The sequence below is a fragment of the Aotus nancymaae genome, unplaced genomic scaffold (assembly GCF_030222135.1).
Source record: "Aotus nancymaae isolate 86718 unplaced genomic scaffold, 86718_ANA_hifiasm-v0.15.2.pri h1tg000053l, whole genome shotgun sequence".
Classification (NCBI taxonomy): domain Eukaryota; kingdom Metazoa; phylum Chordata; class Mammalia; order Primates; family Aotidae; genus Aotus; species Aotus nancymaae.
The window spans coordinates 23,676,918-23,694,101 of NW_026988467.1; the positions used below are offsets into that span (position 1 = coordinate 23,676,918).

A 17,184-nucleotide genomic window follows, 5' to 3' on the forward strand; every position below is an offset into this window, starting at 1 on the left:
ACTGCAACCTCCACCTCCCGGGATCAAGTGATTCTCCTGCCTCAGCCTCCCCAGTAGCTGGGACTACAGGCTTGCACCACCACACTCAGCTGATTTTTTTTTTTTTTTTTTTTTTTTTTAGTAGAGATGGGATTTCACCATGTTGGTCAGGCTGGTCTTGAATTCCTGACTTCAAATGATCCACCTGCCTTGGCCTCCCAAAGTGCTGGGATTACAGGCATGAACCACTGTACCCCACCATCTCCCAGATATGTTAAATCATCTCTAGATTACTTATAATACCTAATACAATGTAAATACTATGTAAGTAGTTTTTACACTTGATTATTTGAATTTTTTTCCCCCCAAATATTCTCAGTTGCAGTTGGTTGAATCCATGGATGCAGAATCCGTGAAGGGCCAACAGTACTACCCCCTTTTTTTTTTTTGAGATAGAAGTCTTGCTCTGTCGCCCAGGCTGGAGTGCAGTGGTGCCATCTCGGTTCACTGCAACCTCCGCCTCCTGGGTTCAAGCAATTTTCCTGCCTCAGCCTCCTGAGTAGCTGGGACTACAGGCACCAGCCACCATGCCCAACTGATATGTGTGTGTGTATGTGTGTGTATATATATATATACACACACACACACACACACACATATTTTTAAATAATATACATACATATTTTATATATTTATATATTTTATAAGAGTTTCACTCTTGTTGCCCAGGCTGGAGTGCAGTGGCATGATCTTGGCTCACTGCAACCTCCACCTCCAGGGTTCAAGGGATTCTCCTGCCTCAGCCTCCCGAGTAGCTAGGATTATAGGGCACGCGCCACCATGCCCGGCTAATTTTGTATTTTATTTTTATTTTTAATAGATATGGGGTTTCACTGTGTTAGCCAGGACAGTCTCGATTTCCTGACCTTGTTATCCGCCCGCCTTGGCCTCCCAAAGTGCTGGGATTACAGGCGTGAGCCACCTCGTCCAGCTAATTTTGTATTTTTAATAGAACGGATTTCTCCACGTTGGTCAAGGTGGTGCCAAACTCCTGACCTCAGGTGATCCGCCTGCCTCGGCCTCTTAAAGTGCTGGGATTACAAGCGTGAGCCACCGTGCCTGGCCAGTACTAACACCATTTTATATCAGGAACTTGAGCATCCAAGAATTTTGGTTTCCATGTGGGTCCTGGAACCAATCCCCAGAAAATATGGAGGGATGGCTGTAACATCCATTTCCTGCTAGGGCACCGATAAATACAGGAAAAGTCCTTTAATAATAACCCCGTAATTCTCTTGACGCTGACCCTCTCAGAGTTGGTGAGTCAAATCAGCTCCATACTGCGGTCCCAGGCTGGGCAATGGAGATGCTTTCCCGGAGAGCCCAGATTCGAAGGGTGCCTGGGGTGCGCGCCAAGGCCCTACTGCCCTCTGGTGGTCACCTCCAGGAACTGCACCTCAGGACTACAACCTCGCCTGAACCAAGCCCATTAGCAATCCTTACCCAAAATGCTTGAAAGCAGAAGTATTTCAGATTTTGGAATATTTGCACATACATAATGAGATGTCTTGGGGATAGAATCCAAGTCTGAGCACGAAATTCACTTATGTTTCATATACAGCTTATACACATAGCCTGAAGGTAACTTTATGTATTTTTAGTTTTTTTGAAATGGAGTCTTGCTCTGTTGCCCAGGCTAGAGTGCAGCGGTGCGATCTCGGCTCACTGCAACCTTCGCCTCCTGGGTTCAAGTTATTCTCCCTGCCTCAGTCTCATGAGTAGCTGAGATTATACACATGTGCCACCATACCCAGCTTATTTTTGTATTTTTAGTAGAGATGGGGTTTTGCCATGTTGGCCAGGCTGACCTTGAACCCCTGACCTCAGGTGGTCCGCCTGCCTTGGCTTCCCAAAGTGCTGGGACTACAGGCATGAGCCACTGTGACCAGCCCAATTTTATATATTTTAAATAATTTTGTGCAGCCTGTCTCATGATGTCAGGTGTGAATTCTCCATTTGTGGCACAGTGTTGGGTTTTCTGATTAGGGATGCTCGGTCTGTACACACCTGAGCTTATCTCATGGTGTAGGGTCACTGTCCCCACTTTACAGGTGAGAACTTAAGGCCTTCAGTGACTTCCCACAGTTAAGACCAAAATCTTAACTGAGGAGCATGAGGCCCCGTCCTTGCCTCCCCTGCTGTCACTCTGACCCAGCCACCTGGCCTTTTCTCAGGTCCCAGTGTTCGTGGGCACAGCTGCCAGGTAGAATGTTTGGGTACTTTCTGAGTCCTTCTCCACCTGGAGGCCTCAGCTCCTTCTTCAGTCCCCTCCTGGGATATCACTCGCTCAGGACTCAGGAGGGTCCTCCTCCCCGCCCCTCCCTACCCTCTGCCTCTTATTCACCTCTTCACAAACATGGGGCACTGGTTGGTGCCGCTCTCGCCCGCGGAGCAGGGCACATCCTGCTTAGCTTGTCACTGCAGCTCAGTGCTTGGCATGTGGGAATCACCACCCGAGCCACTGACAGTCATGAAGTGTTTCTGTGCCAGCCTCTGAACTAAGTACTTCAGGCCCCCAGGCCAATCTCCCTCCTGAAGACCCTTGTCCCCAGGAAGCAGCCCTGGACTCTATCAAAAACTCACATTGATTTATTAGAATATGAAAAAGATTCAGTTTCTTCTGTACAGGCGGCAGAGTGGCAGCAGCTGCGGTGGCTTGGTACATGGTTGCCGACATCACCCTTGCATGGTGACTCCTGCCCAAACAGCACTTGCATGGAGAGGAGGATGGACAGATGGGCCGAGGACCCACGGCCCAGTCCCCTGCAAAGAGGGACACTCTGACTATTGCACGATCCTGGGGGAGTGCCCTGGGGACAGGGGGAAGGAATGTGTGTGAGCAAAGGCCTCTTGGGGGCCCAGGATTCTGCCCAGCCCACCAGCCCTGGGGGACAGGAGATCCTCAGGGGAGGCCTTCTCCACACCCCCCCACCCCCACCTCCACAATGGGCTCCACAGCAGGCAGGGTGTGGTACACACGAGGGGAACTTTCCAGGGGCCAAACCCGGGGTGGGGGAAGTAAGAGCAGGCCAGCAGGACTGAAGGTCAGGCCCAAGAGCTAGGCAGGTGCCAAGAGGCCCAGCATCTGTGAGGTTGGAGAGACTCTTGATTAGGAGTGGGAGTCACTTCTGATGTCAGAGCCTTCAGGCCACAGTCAAGAGCCCAGCAGGCAGAGAAATGTGAGGGAGGGGGTTGGACAGACAGGCACAAATGAGGAGGGGTCATTCCTGGAGTGTGAGGAGGGAGTTAGAGGGCGGAGCACTGTTCAGCCAGGAGTTTTCAAAACGTTTTAAAAACCGGAGTGCCCTCTGTGCAAAAACAATCATATATATGGAAGTATGAACAAACGAAACTCAAAAAGGCAGCGCATTCTGGAGCCACAGCCAGTCCTTCCCCAGCAGCAACCCCTGAATGCCAGTGGTCCCCGTGGGAGCACAGTTCGGAAAGCTCTGAGTCACGTCACCGTCACCGTAGAAACCACCCCTGCTCCAGGCAGAGACACTCAGAGATGCCCTCCGCCCACAGCTCTGAGTAAGGACAGGTCGAAGTAGTGGCCAGGGTGACAGAGCTGGCAGGAGTGTGAGACCTTGGTGGGCCAGCAGTCCCTCCCCCAGCCAGATGCCTGGTACCTATGGTGTGTCCCCTATAAAGCAGGGCCTGCTTGAGGGAGGCCTCAGCTCCCTCCCTTCCTGGGTGGGACCACAGCTGAGCCAGAGACTCTTTGGTTGGAAACTAAGATTGGTCTGAATGAGGAGGGGGATGGCAGAGGGAGGAGCCTCTGAGGCCCCAGTCCAGGTCCTGGAAAAGCCTGGATCTAGGGAGAGGCAGGACCAGCCTCACCAGCCTGAGCAATTCTGCCACATGGATTGGGGAGGCAGTTCTGGTGCGGAGGAGGCGTCCCAGGAGGCGGGGGAGGGAGAAGCTGTGCTGGGGTGGGGGCTGTGGGTCCCAGCTGCCATGCGGTAGGGGGAGGGGCAGGGCCCATCCGGGTCAGGAAGGGCAAGGGGAGCCCCCAGCAGCCCCTGCTCTGGTGGGAGAGTCTGTGAGGGAACGGGTGCTGCCTGCTGGCCCTGGTGCTACTGCCCCTTGGGGATGAACGGTTCTCCCTCCCCAGGCTCAGGGTGCGGGCCTGGGTCACTGAGGCAGCGCTGTATCCTCTGGGAGCTGGGGCTGTCACTGGGCCCGGGGGTGAAGACATCGTCGGTTCCTGGGGACGAAGTCTCCTTGCTCCGCATCACAATGCCCCCATCATCATCCTCGTCCTCCTCGGCCACCTTAGCAGGATCCCGGCTCAACCCCAAGACCTTGCCCTTCAGCTCTTCATTCACCAGGTCTACAGACTCGGGTGACTGTGGGGAGGCCGGGTCAATGGTGATGACAGGCAAGTCCTCCTTCGGCTCATAGGCCAATGGGTCTGGGGACCAAGAGCAAGGCACAGGCTGGGTTCGGCTCCGGAGCCAGGCTGGGCACGCACCACTCAGCTGCGTCAGCGCCTCCTGCAGGCCTCCTCACCAGTGCAGCTGGCCTGGTCCTGACTGGCCTCAGAAGCGGGCCTCTGTGACCCTCCAGCCCACAGCGTCTCTTCCTCAGACTGTGGCCCTTTCCTCTGCCAGGGGCTCCCAGAGGTGTCCCTCCACAGGCCAAACCTGGGGCTCCCCCCTGAGTCACAGTCTGCCCTGGAGCCCTGCCCTCACCTTCCCCACATGTTGGGATCCCCATGGGGCAGACACCCTGCCTTCCTGCCAGGCCCCCTGTCTCTCCCAGCTCCTTGCACCATCCTCACCCAAGGGTCTCTCTCCCTAGGGATGGCCCCTGACCTGGAAGCAGCTCACGGCTTGGGAGGGGCCCCTGGGGTCAGTGAGGGCGAGGCCTGTCCTCTAGGTGGTGGAGGCCTGTGCCCAACCTCAGGAGGCGGTGGTTCGGAGGCCTTACCTGAGCCGATGCGGGCCCGGGACATGGTGGGCGAGTCCAGCTTGTGGGCCGGCACTGTCAGGTAGTTGTTGATCTGACAGAGAGGACACGTGGGGTGAGCACAGGCAGCTGGGCAGAAGGAGCCCCTCAGGACAGCACCCGGTCATGCACACCCCGCCTTCCGTGGGTGCGGGCACTCGCTCCCCCTCCCTTGTGCCTGTGCCTTAAACAGGCACCTACACTGCCCAGCCTTAAACCCACCCATTCCTGTCCCTGCCACTGCCCTAACCCAACCACGCCCTCCACCTCCACGCCAATCCCTTGCTTAGAACTCTTCATGGCTTTCCACACCCTTATACTGCCAACAAGCCCCTCGAAAGCCAAACCCTGTTTGGCTCTAGAATGGGCGCAGTTCCTGAGGGCCGTGGCGGAGTGGGGAGGGATACAGATTCCCGGAGACAGGCAGCGGCTACCTTCTGCTCCAGCTGCCGGGCCTTCTGCCTCCGGAGCAGCATCTGGTTCCAGGCTTCTTCGTAGGGGTCTGCCACCAGCGTGTGTCTGTTGTAGGACCGCAGCTGTGGGTAGGACAGTGTCAGGGCAGGGCAGCCCCGGAAGCTGGGCCTGGAAGGCTCTGGTCATGGAGGGGCGGGGGCGGGGGCGGTGCGGAGGCCAGGCCAGTCCCACGGTTGGTGCCGAGGTGCAGGGCAGAGCAGGGCTGCGGGGAGAGGGCCAGGCTGGGGAGCAGGTCCTCACCCGCTGCCTGGTCTTCTGCAAGTTGTTCCTCAGGATTTTGCGGATCTCCTCCTCCTTGTCCTTGGACAGCGCAGGCAGGATGCGCTCGGAAGGCAGGGACTTGGGATGGATGTTCCTGGGGCAACAGAGCAGAGGTTAGGTCCCCAAGACTCCTGGGACCCTGGAGCCTTCCAGGCTGGGGCAGGAGGTCACCCTGGGGATGACCCAGTTGGGTACCAAAGCCTCAGGTCCTTGGTGCGAGCCCACAGCTCTCTTCTCCACCCCAACAGGATAACAGAGGGCCCCGCTCCCAGCTGGGCTTGCCGGCTGGTGTGTGGGAGAGAAGCCCCCGGGTGGCCCCCGGCACTCACTGCATGGAGACGGTGGAGACGGCAGAGGGGATCTTGCCCATGCCCCCGCTCTCCACCAGCTCGATGGCCTGCTTCATCTCCATCTTGTGGTAGAAGGCAATGAGCTGGGGCTCCTTGGAGCGCTCACCGGCTATCAGACACTTCTTCACGTATTTCTTATTAAACCGGTTGAGCCTGGTGGGAGGAGGAGGGAGATGGATGGAGCCAGCTCCCAGGAGTGGGGAGATTCCCAGGCCCAGGAGACCCTTGCCTGCCCCTCCCTGCCTGCCCACCAGGCCTGCCACCTACTTGTCCTTCCAGTGGTGGTGACCGTAGTGGCCACAGATGTCCTCGATGCCTGTCAGAAGGTGGTCCAGGAACTGAAAGGGGCCCAGGGCCAGGTCAAGCCTCGCTGTGGGGCGCCTTCCCTACCAAGACCTCTGACTAGCCCTGCTTCCTCCCCGAGCTGCAGCCCTGCTGGGTCCAGCCCTGTGGTTCCATGAGTAGCCAGGAGGTGGCGCCCACACCCCACTCATCGAACCCAGTGGCCCTGACTCTGGGTATCTCGAACCCTCACCTGTGTCCGGCTGAGCCCCCTTCTCTAATCCCACCTGGGACCCATGCCTGGCATAGGTTTCAAATGGAGGCAGAGATGGCATGATGCCCCCTCCTCAGGCTCCCAGCTGCTCACACCACACCTTCCTATGGCTAGACCGTGGCGGCCTCCTGAGCAGAGGGAGCCCCTGGGCACCAACATAGGAAGGAGGGGCTGATGGGGGGCAGGGACATGAGGCACAGCTGCTCCCCAGCTCCCTGCTCCTTCTCCTGCAACCGAGGGCCCAGTCCGCACTCCAGTACCTGTGTGTGGATCTCCTCGTTGATGGAGCGCTTCGTCTCTTGCTTTTTCTTCACAGCCAACAGGTCTACCAGGGGCCGAATGGTCATGCCCTGTTGGGGGCAGGCAGGTGTCAGGCACTCCAGTTCTGCTACCCAGGTAGGGAGGCCGCAGAGCCTCCCTCCCACAACCCAGGACCCCAGGGCTAGGATGCCCTCTCTGCTTTGCCCTCTCCCAGGACCCAAGGGTGTGAGAACTCCCCCACCTCCCAGCACTGATCTAAAGAACCCTGCCTTCCTGCCAGGCCCCCATCTCTCTCAGCTCCTTGCACACACTCGCTCTGCAAGCCCAAGGAGGTCAGGCCCCACATACAGGGAAAACCACCTCTGCACTGCCTCCCCCCAAGGACTGCCGGGAGGACTGAGTAATAGCAGCAGCAGCTTCAACTGCACACCTGCCATGTGACCAACGCATGCGCTTGTAAGTGTTCTAGTATCAGCTCTCCAGTACCCACAGCTCTAAGTGGGAGGCCCTTCCTTGTCCCTATTTAACAGATGCAGAAACTGAGGCTCAGAGAGGTTAAGCAGCTTTCTAAGATCCCATAGAAGCAGTACAGCCATGATTCAAACCCAGGCAGGCTGGCTCTGGAGGGAGTGTCCCTCCCCAATGCTGCCTGCAATGGGCTTGGAAAATCATTAGCACATAAGAAAATTTTTTTGAAGATGTAAGCAGGGCAAGACGACAAAGTGGCAGTCTCCTCTCTCTTTTTTTTTTTTTGAGATGGAGTCTCACTCTGTCACCTAGGCTGGAAGGCTGGAGTGCAGTGGCGTGACTGATCTCAGCTCACTGCAACCTCCACCTCCTGGGTTCAAGTGATTCTCCTGCCTCAGTCTCCCATGCAGCTGGGATTACAGGTGTGTGCCACCACACACCTAGCTAATTTTTGTATTTTTTTGTAGAGACAGGGTTTTACCATGTTGGTCAGGCTGGTCTCGAACTCCTGACCTGTGGTGATCCACCAGCCTTGGCCTCCCAAAGTGCTGGGATTACAGGTGTGAGCCACCGCACCCAGCCTCTCTTTTTCTTGAGACAGCATCTCACTCTGTCACACAGGCTGGAGGAGTACAGTGGTACAATCACGGCTCATAGTTGTCTCAACCTCTTGGGTCCAAGCTATCCTCCCACTTCAGCTTCCCAAGTAGCTGGGACCACAGGTGTGTACCACCACACCTGGCTAATTTTTTAAATGTTTTAAGAGACAAGGTCTTGCTATGTTGCCAAGGCTGGTCTTGAACTCCTGGGCTCAAGGGATCCTCCTGCCTCAGGCTCCCAAAGTAGTGGGATTATAGGCATGAGCCACTGCACCAGGGCACCCTCTCCTTTTAAAGGACAGAAAATAAGCCCAGTCCCAGGTTTCCCCTATCTTTTTTTCAAGAGAAGGCAAAGATATATCCCATCTAGGGCTTTTTGAGGATTAGTGCCCAGAAAAGACAGAAAGGATGGTAAAGAAATGGAGGCTCAGGTCAGGTGCAGTGGATTACACCCATAATCCCAGCACGTTGGGAGGCCAAGGTGGGCAGATCGCCTGAGGTCAGGAGTTCGAGACCAGCCTGGTCAACGTGGTGAAACCCCCATCTCTACTAAAAATACAAAAATTAGCCAGGTGTGGTGGCACATGCCTATAATCCCAGCTACTTGGGAGGCTGAGGCAGGAGAATCACTTGAACCCAGGAGGTGGAGGTTGCAGTGAGCCGAGATCATGCCACTGCACTCCAGCCTAGGTGACAGAGCAAGACTCTGGCTCAAAAAAAAAAAAAAAAGAAACGGAGGCTCAGACAGAGTGTTTCTCATTTGCCCAAGGTCAGACAAAGTCAGGTAAGGTGGAGTAATCTGTACCATCACAGGCTGGGCTTCCTTGGGGACCTTAGGCAGGAGAGTGCTCTTAGCTAAGCCTGGGCCGTTTAAATGCACAGAAATCACTGACCAGCAAACTGGAAGGATTCTTGAGAATCACCTCGCCCGGTTTCCTCACTTTACAGTTGGGAACTGAGACCCAGAGAAGGGAGGGTCTTTCTTAGGGTCAAAGAGACAACACAGAACTAGGGCTGACCAGGCCTCTTGCTGCTGGCTCAGAGCCCTTTCCAGTTCCCATACTGTGATATTATTCCCATTTTACAGATGCAGAAACTGAGACCCTAAGATACAAAATCTCCTGCCTAAACCCTTACAATGAGTTTGTAGCAAAGAGATATCTTGGGCCTGTTGTCTGCACCCACTTCTCTCTCTCTCTCTTTTTTTTTTGAGATGGAATTTCACTCTTGTTGCCCAGGCCAGAGTGCAATGGCGTGATCTCAGCTCACTGCAACCTCCACCTCCCGGGTTCAAGTGATTCTTCTGCCTCAGCCTCCCAAGTAGCTGGGATTACAGGCATGCATCACCACACCCAGCTAATTTTGTATTTTCAGTAGAGATGGGCTTTCACCATGTTGGTCAGGCTGGTCTCAAACTCCTGACCTCAGGCAATCCACCCACCTCAGCCTCCCAAAGTGCTGGGATTATAGGCGTGAGCCACTGTGCCCGGCCAATACCCACTTCTCTTAATGCTCCATGGGTTCCAAATTACGTTGGGCAGCATTCAGGTTCCTTTACATTCTGATAAGTCACTCTGCAATGACTCATCACAATTCTCACTTTACCACTGAGAAAACTGAGGCCCAGAAAAGGGGAGTGGCTTGCCCAAGTTCACACAGCAAGTTAGTGGTAGAGCTGGAACTAGAATCACATTTGAAATCACACGCTTTCCTCTTTCCACGGGAACAGAGTCAGGGTCCCCAAGGCAAGGGCCTGCTCTGCTCTGTCCCAGCACCTGCACAAAGACGGTAAAGAAGATGACGGTGATGATGGCAGTGAGGAACAGGTCACACATAGGGAAGTGCTTCTTGTCCAGGAGGTAGCCCAGAGAGAAGGCGATGGCCCCTCGCAGGCCCCCATAGGCGATGATGAACTGGTCCTTGGGGGTCAGCTTCACGATGCGGAACTTGTTGATAAACCAGGTCAGGCCCAGCACGCCTGCAGGGGAGGGCAGCGGGGGTAAGGGTCAGGTCCGGCTGTGCCCAGCCCCTCCTGGCTTCCGCACCAGTGATTTCTCTGCATATCCAGGAGGTCTCCACTACTAAGTCCACCCCGCTCACTCATTTCCTGGGTCCCTCAGCCCAGAGTGCCCTGAACTCAATCCAAGAGCTGGCTGGATCCTGAAGGGGCCTGCCCAGCCTGGATGTGCTTTAGAGACATCGGGGGCCTCCAGTGGCTGAGGGTGGGGACAGGAAGAGGGGGAAAGATCAAACAAGATGGGTCACAAGTCGGTACTTATGTGATGGGTATGTGGGGGGTCGTTATCCTATTCACTCTACTTTTCTAAGTACTTGAAATTTTCCATAATAAACCATAAAAATGTAGAGGGCTGGGCCCAACCTCCACCCACAGAACCAGAATCCCTGGAGGATGAGGCTCAGGAACAAAGGGATTTCAAAAGTGCACCAAGTCAATGCGAGGTCTGGCCAGGCTCGGGGACACGGACCTAACTCAGAGAAAAGTGAGAGATCCAGGCACGGGGCAGCTGAGGCCCTGGGGTGAGGTGTGTTGGGCACACGTGAGTGGAACCCATGCACCTGGGGTCCGGTCCCCATGTGTGCCCCAGCCTACTGCACAGGTTTGGAGGACTGCATGCTCCTCTGCACGTGCTCACGTCACCTGTGCTCGAGACTGTGCAGAGAGCACTCAGCTCAGAGTCACAGACCTGGATTCTGTGGGCCTCAGGCTCCTCCTCAGGACAACCACAGGCTCAGAGTCAGAGGGTCTCAGGGCCCCCTCACTCTCACACAGCATGACTGTCTGCAGAGACCACAGCCTGGCGGTGATACAGGCTGCTTTCTCCCTGCTCAAGGGCCCATCATGGAAAGGGGAAGCGCCTCCTATCCAGCTGTGCTGGGAGCAGGCAGGAGCCAACCAGGGCGCTTCCATCACAAACTGCATCTCACACACACACACACACCCAGCCCCTCCACACACACACACACCCAGCCCCTCCACACAACACACACACACCCAGCCCCTCCACACAACACACCCAGCCCCTCCACACACACACACCCAGCCCCTCCACACACACACATACCCAGCCCCTCCACACACACACCCAGCTCCTCCACACACCACACACCCAGCCCCTCCACACACACACCCAGCCCCTCCACACACACACATACCCAGCCCCTCCACACATACACCCAGCTCCTCCACACACCACACACCCAGCCCCTCCACACACACACCCAGCCCCTCCACACACACACCCAGCCCCTCCACACACACACACCCAGCCCCTCCACACACCACACACCCAGCCCCTCCACACACACATCCAGCCCCTCCACACACACACACCCAGCCCCTTCACACATACCCAGCCCCTCCACACACACACATACCCAGCCGCTCCACACACACATACACACCCAGCCCCTCCACACACACACTCAGCTCCTCCACACACCACACACCCAGCCCCTCCACACACCACACACCCAGCCCCTCCACACATACACCCAGCCCCTCCACACACACACCCAGCCCCTCCACACAACACACCCAGCCCCTCCACATACACACCCAGCTCCTCCACACACCACACACCCAGCCCCTCCACACACACACACCCAGCCCCTCCACACACACACCCAGCTCCTCCACACACACACACCCAGCCCCTCCACACACCACACACCCAGCCCCTCCACACACACACCCAGCCCCTCCACACACACACACCCAGCCCCTCCACACACACACACCCAGTTCCTCCACACACCACACACCCAGCCCCTCCACACACACACACACCCAGCCGCTCCACACACACATACACACCCAGCCCCTCCACACACACACCCAGCCCCACCACACACACACCCAGCCCCTCCACACACACATACACACCCAGCTCCTCCACACACACACCCAGCCCCTCCACACACACACACCCAGCCCCTCCACACACACCCAGCCCCTCCACACACACATACACACCCAGCCCCTCCACACACCACACACCCAGCCCCTCCACACACACACACCCAGCCGCTCCACACACACATACACACCCAGCTCCTCCACACACACACCCAGCCCCTCCACACACACACACCCAGCCCCTCCACACACACCCAGCCCCTCCACACACACATACACACCCAGCCCCTCCACACACCACACACCCAGCCCCTCCACACACACACACACCCAGCCCCTCCACACACACACCCAGCCCCTCCACACACACACCCAGCTCCTCCACACACCACACACCCAGCCCCTCCACACACCACACACCCAGCCCCTCCACACACACACCCAGCCCCTCCACACACACACACCCAGCCCCTCCACACACACACCCAGCCCCTCCACACACACACACCCAGTTCCTCCACACACCACACACCCAGCCCCTCCACACACACACACCCAGCCGCTCCACACACACATACACACCCAGCCCCTCCACACACACACCCAGCCCCACCACACACACACCCAGCCCCTCCACACACACCCAGCCCCTCCACACACACACACCCAGCCGCTCCACACACACATACACACCCAGCTCCTCCACACACACACCCAGCCCCTCCACACACACACACCCAGCCCCTCCACACACACCCAGCCCCTCCACACACACATACACACCCAGCCCCTCCACACACACACCCAGCTCTTCCACACACCACACACCCAGCCCCTCCACATACACACCCAGCCCCTCCACACACACACACACACCCAGCCCCTCCACACACACACCCAGCCCCTCCACACACACCCAGCCCCTCCACACACACATACACACCCAGCCCCTCCACACACCACACACCCAGCCCCTCCACACACCACACACCCAGCCCCTCCACACACACACACCCAGCCCCTCCACACACACACACCCAGCCCCTCCACACACACACCCAGCCCCTCCACACACACACACCCAGCCCCTCCACACACACACACCCAGCCCCTCCACACACACACACAGCCCCTCCACACACACACCCAGCCCCTCCACACACACACACAGCCCCTCCACACACACACCGAGCTCCTCCAGACACACACCCAGCCCTGCCACAATGTACTACACACAGCACACACACACTGCACCACAGCCTAAACCCCCCATAGCTCAGCTTCTCCACACAATGCAATATATACACACCATACACACAATATGCATACATACACCACAGCCCCACCCCTCCACACAACATAATACTTACACACTATACCACAGGCACACACCACACAGCCTGGCCCCTCCACACACCGCACCCTACCCCCCTACCCTGCCACAGCCCTGGCCCTCACCCAGCACGCGGGCGATGAGGCAGAAGAGCAGGGTGCTGATGACGAAGGTCCAGTTCCAGTGGTGGGAGCCGGCCACGGTGGAGACGCCGAGGAAGATGAAGATGAGGGTCTCGCTGACGCTGCTCCACATCTTCAGGAAGTACTTAATGGTGGTGTGGGACTTGTGGGAGATGTTGGCCTCCACGTAGGGGCGCATCACCACTCCCGAGGCTATGAGCCTGGGGCAGGAAAGAGTGGGCTCAGGACTCTGTCGAGCTGCAACTGCCTGAGCCCCTCCCTGGCCGGGGGTGATGGGGCCATGACCAAGGCATCCGTGTTCCAAGCTCCTTTATGGGCCAGGGGCCTGCTGCCTGCTTTACACCCTGTTCCCACTCATCCTGGCATCAATCCTACAGACACAGGTGTAGCCCTCCATTTTTAAACTGAGTGATCTTGGCTAGGCTGGGTGGCTCACACCTGTAATCCTAGCACTTTGAGAGGCCAAGAAAGGCGGATTACTAGAGGCCAGGAGTTCGAGACCAGTCTTGGCCAATGTGGCAAAACCCTATCTCTTCTAAAAACACAAAACTTAGCCAGCCATGGTGGTGGGCACCTGTAATCTCAGCTACTTGAGGAGCTGAGATGGGAGAATCTCTTGAACCCAGAAGGTGGAGGCTGCAGTGAGCTGAGATTGCGCCATTGCGTTCCAGCCTGGGTGACAGTGGGACCATGTTTAAAAAAAAAAAAAGATAAGGGGGTCTGACTGTAAGAGAAAGCAAGTTACCTGCTCACTGTCATGCTGCCTCTGGGCAGCAAAGCCAAGACACAAACCACACTGTGCCCAGCTCCAGAGCCTGCACCTCTGCCCCGAGGGCACACGCTGCCGCTCCACCCAACAGGAGTCAATGGCACAGGCCCGTGGTCTCTTGGAAGTTTGTTCCCCTCAAGGGTGGCATCTGCCATTGCACACAGGGGTCTCTGCAGGGAGCTTTGTTCCAAGCAGCTGCTTGGAGCCTGGAGTCCTCCCAGTCCAGCACTCGCACCCGGGCTCTGCTCCTGGGAGCCAGGTGCCCTGAACCCCAGTTCTGCCCTGCCTCTGCACTGGAACCCTTTTGCCCCTCACTGCCTGTCCACATCCCATTCTCCCCATTTCCAGGCCCAGCGGGGCCTCAGGACCGCCAGGACTCAGGCCTGGTGAGACTCCTTGCTTCCTCAGAGGCCTCCAGCCTCCAGCCTCCTTACTGGGGCTGCTGAGGGGACTCCCTTTGAGACAAGTGAAGTAGCAGGGCTGTGGCTTTCCTCAACTGGAAGTTTAGTGGCTTCTAAGGTTCTTCCCTCCTGTGCCCTGGGTTTGCCCTTATGCAGGTCACTTTTGCCTCATCTGCTCATAGCCTGAAATGCCCTCTCCATATTCCTGGACCCCAGGGTGCCCAGCAGAAGTACCCCTCCTCTTTTAGGAAGCCACTGATGACCTTGGCTATTTAAATGGCTACCAAGCAGGTCTGGAGCCTGGAGCTCATGTCTCATCCCTGGAGCTCAAGGCTGGGCCCTGGGAGCTCCATGACCCTACGAGCCTGGGGAAACCAAGCTGGCAGCCCCTGCCCCCACCCCGCCAAGCCCGCTGCCTGCTGTGCGCAGACTCACGCCATGATGCCTGACAGATGGAAGAGCTCAGCTGACAAGTAGGCCATGTAGCTGTAGAGGAAGACGAAGAGCGGCTCGATGACCCGGATGTGGGAGGTAAATCGGGAGGTGAAGGCTGCGATGACCCCGTAGACCACGCCCACAAACACCCCGCCCAGGGCCACCACGAAGAAGCTCAGGAAGCCGAGGAAGATGTCCACGATGCCCACGTGTTCATAGCTGGCAAACTCCTCAAAGAGGTGATACAGGACCTGGGGAGGATGTGCAGACTGGTGGGTGGGAGGAGAGGGCCCTGGCCTCATGTTGCCCTGGGGTCTTCCCAGGGCGATCCTGTCCCCTCCGTTAACCATGGTCACAAGTCACCAGAAGAGGCCACACGGTAGCAGAGAAACCCTACTGCCAAGCAGGTGCGCAAAACCTCGGCCTGGGGCTGAGGAGCTTGCTCTGAGTTGGTCGTGTGCCACACTGGTGAAGGGGTGGCCCTGGGGAGCTCTACGACGACCCTGAAGCCAAACTGTCTGGGCTGGAATCCTGGCTCTGCCACTCCTGAGCTGTGCATAGGAAGCAAATTCATCTCCCTGTGTTTCAGTTCTCCCATCTATAAAATGAGGATAATCACGCCAACTTTTAGGGCTGCTGTGAGGACTAAATTAGTGAATAAAGTGCTGGGAACCTTACCTGATGCAGGGTTAGCTACACCTGGTGCTATCAAGTCTGCCTCTCACTGCTTGACCCTGGGCACATCGTGCCCATCACTGGGTTTCAGTCCCTCCTTGAGCACAAAAAAAGCAAGTTCATACAATGAACTAGAACATGATTTCTTAACCTCTGAAGCTTTCCGAAAATACACATGTTCAGGCCATACTGGACTCGGATTCTCTGGGATAGGGCCAAGGAATCTCTATGTAACAAGCTCCCCAGGGGTTGCAATGAACAGCCTAGTTCAGATGCTATGGAACTAGAGGCTCTCTAAGGCGTCCCTGTCTCCTGGGCTGGGAAATAGATGGTCATTGCAAAACTATCATCAGATGTTTAAGTGGCATTTCATACACTGTAAAGCCCTTTGATTTGGCCAGGTGTGGTAGCTCACGCCTACAATCCCAGCACTTTGGGAAGCTGAGGCGGGCAGATCACGAGGTCAGGAGATCAAGACCATCCTGGCTAACACAGTGAAACCCTATCTCTACTAAAAATACAAAAGATTAGCCAGGTGTGGTGGCACATGCCTGTAATCCCAGCTACTTGGGAGGCTGAGGCAGAAGAATGGCTTGAACCCAGGAGGCAAAGGTTGTGGTAAGCCGAGATTGCACCACTGCACTCCAGCCCTCCAGCCTAGGCGACAGAGCTAGACTCCGTCTCAAAAAGAAGAAAAAAAGCCCTTTGATGGTCTTTATCCAAGTTGACACTCAACAACCATGCGAGGCAGGTGGGTCAAGGATGCTCCTTGGCTAAACTGAGGTTCACTGCGGTAAAACAACATGCCAGGGGCCCCCAGCCCAGAAGCAAAACTGGGCCCAGAACTTGTTCCCTGACAGCCATGGGCTGAGACCTCCCCACCAGACAGCTTTGAGGATCTGGCTCCTATTGCTGGCTTCCTGAGCTGCCTGGCCTACTCAAGTTTGTCCTAGACAGCTCTACCAGGAAGGAGCAGGGAGTTTCTAGGCCTGGGGGAAAGGAGGGGAGGACCTGATGATCCATGAGAGGGAATCCTCCAAAGCCCCCAGGACCTAGAGCAGGAGGAATGGACTGTGAGGAGTGACCTGCTCCAGGGCACAGTCCTGCGACCAGGCAGCTGAGGGTCAGCTTCCAGCTTTACTCTCTGGGAAATGGGGCACACCCATGCCCAGAGCTCCAGAAAGGCCTGACTTGGGCCAGGCAGGAAGGGGAGATGCTGAGCACTGGCCAGGCCTGGTGATGCCTGGCCCCAGCCATCTAGGGGATAGGGCAGGCCTCCAGCAGCAGACTCATTCCTGGCCTGAGGGGATTCATGGGTCCTCATGGTCCACCACGTGGGCCCATGGAGTGGGCACAGATGGGAAGGTCCTCCTTTCTGGCCTGGTGCTATTATCCCTGGAACTACTGGGAAGCAGAGTAACACAGTGGTAAGCCCTTGGGCTTTGGACTTAGACTACAGATTTGAACCTCAGCTATATCATATATCAGGCTAATGTAACCTCTCTGTTCCTCAGTTTCCTCATCTCAAAAAACTAGGATAATAACTGTGTCAACTTCATGGAGTTACTGCATAGATTAAAAGAAGCAATGCAG

General features: G+C 56.5%; 1 protein-coding gene across 1 annotated transcript in view; it reads right to left on the reverse strand.

The window, feature by feature from the left end:
• Positions 1-2,606: 2,606 nt before the first annotated feature.
• Positions 2,607-17,184, reverse strand: part of SLC9A1 (solute carrier family 9 member A1) — a 61,949-nt gene continuing 47,371 nt past the window's right edge. The window contains exons 3-12 of the mRNA XM_012440084.3: positions 14,917-15,167; positions 13,294-13,511; positions 9,734-9,936; positions 6,891-6,980; positions 6,342-6,412; positions 6,054-6,227; positions 5,704-5,818; positions 5,424-5,525; positions 4,972-5,044; positions 2,607-4,453 (exon numbers count right to left, since the gene is read on the reverse strand). Coding sequence (XP_012295507.2) covers positions 4,116-4,453; positions 4,972-5,044; positions 5,424-5,525; positions 5,704-5,818; positions 6,054-6,227; positions 6,342-6,412; positions 6,891-6,980; positions 9,734-9,936; positions 13,294-13,511; positions 14,917-15,167 — 1,635 coding nt within the window. The 3' untranslated portion in view covers positions 2,607-4,115. The remainder of the gene's footprint in view (positions 4,454-4,971; positions 5,045-5,423; positions 5,526-5,703; positions 5,819-6,053; positions 6,228-6,341; positions 6,413-6,890; positions 6,981-9,733; positions 9,937-13,293; positions 13,512-14,916; positions 15,168-17,184) is intronic.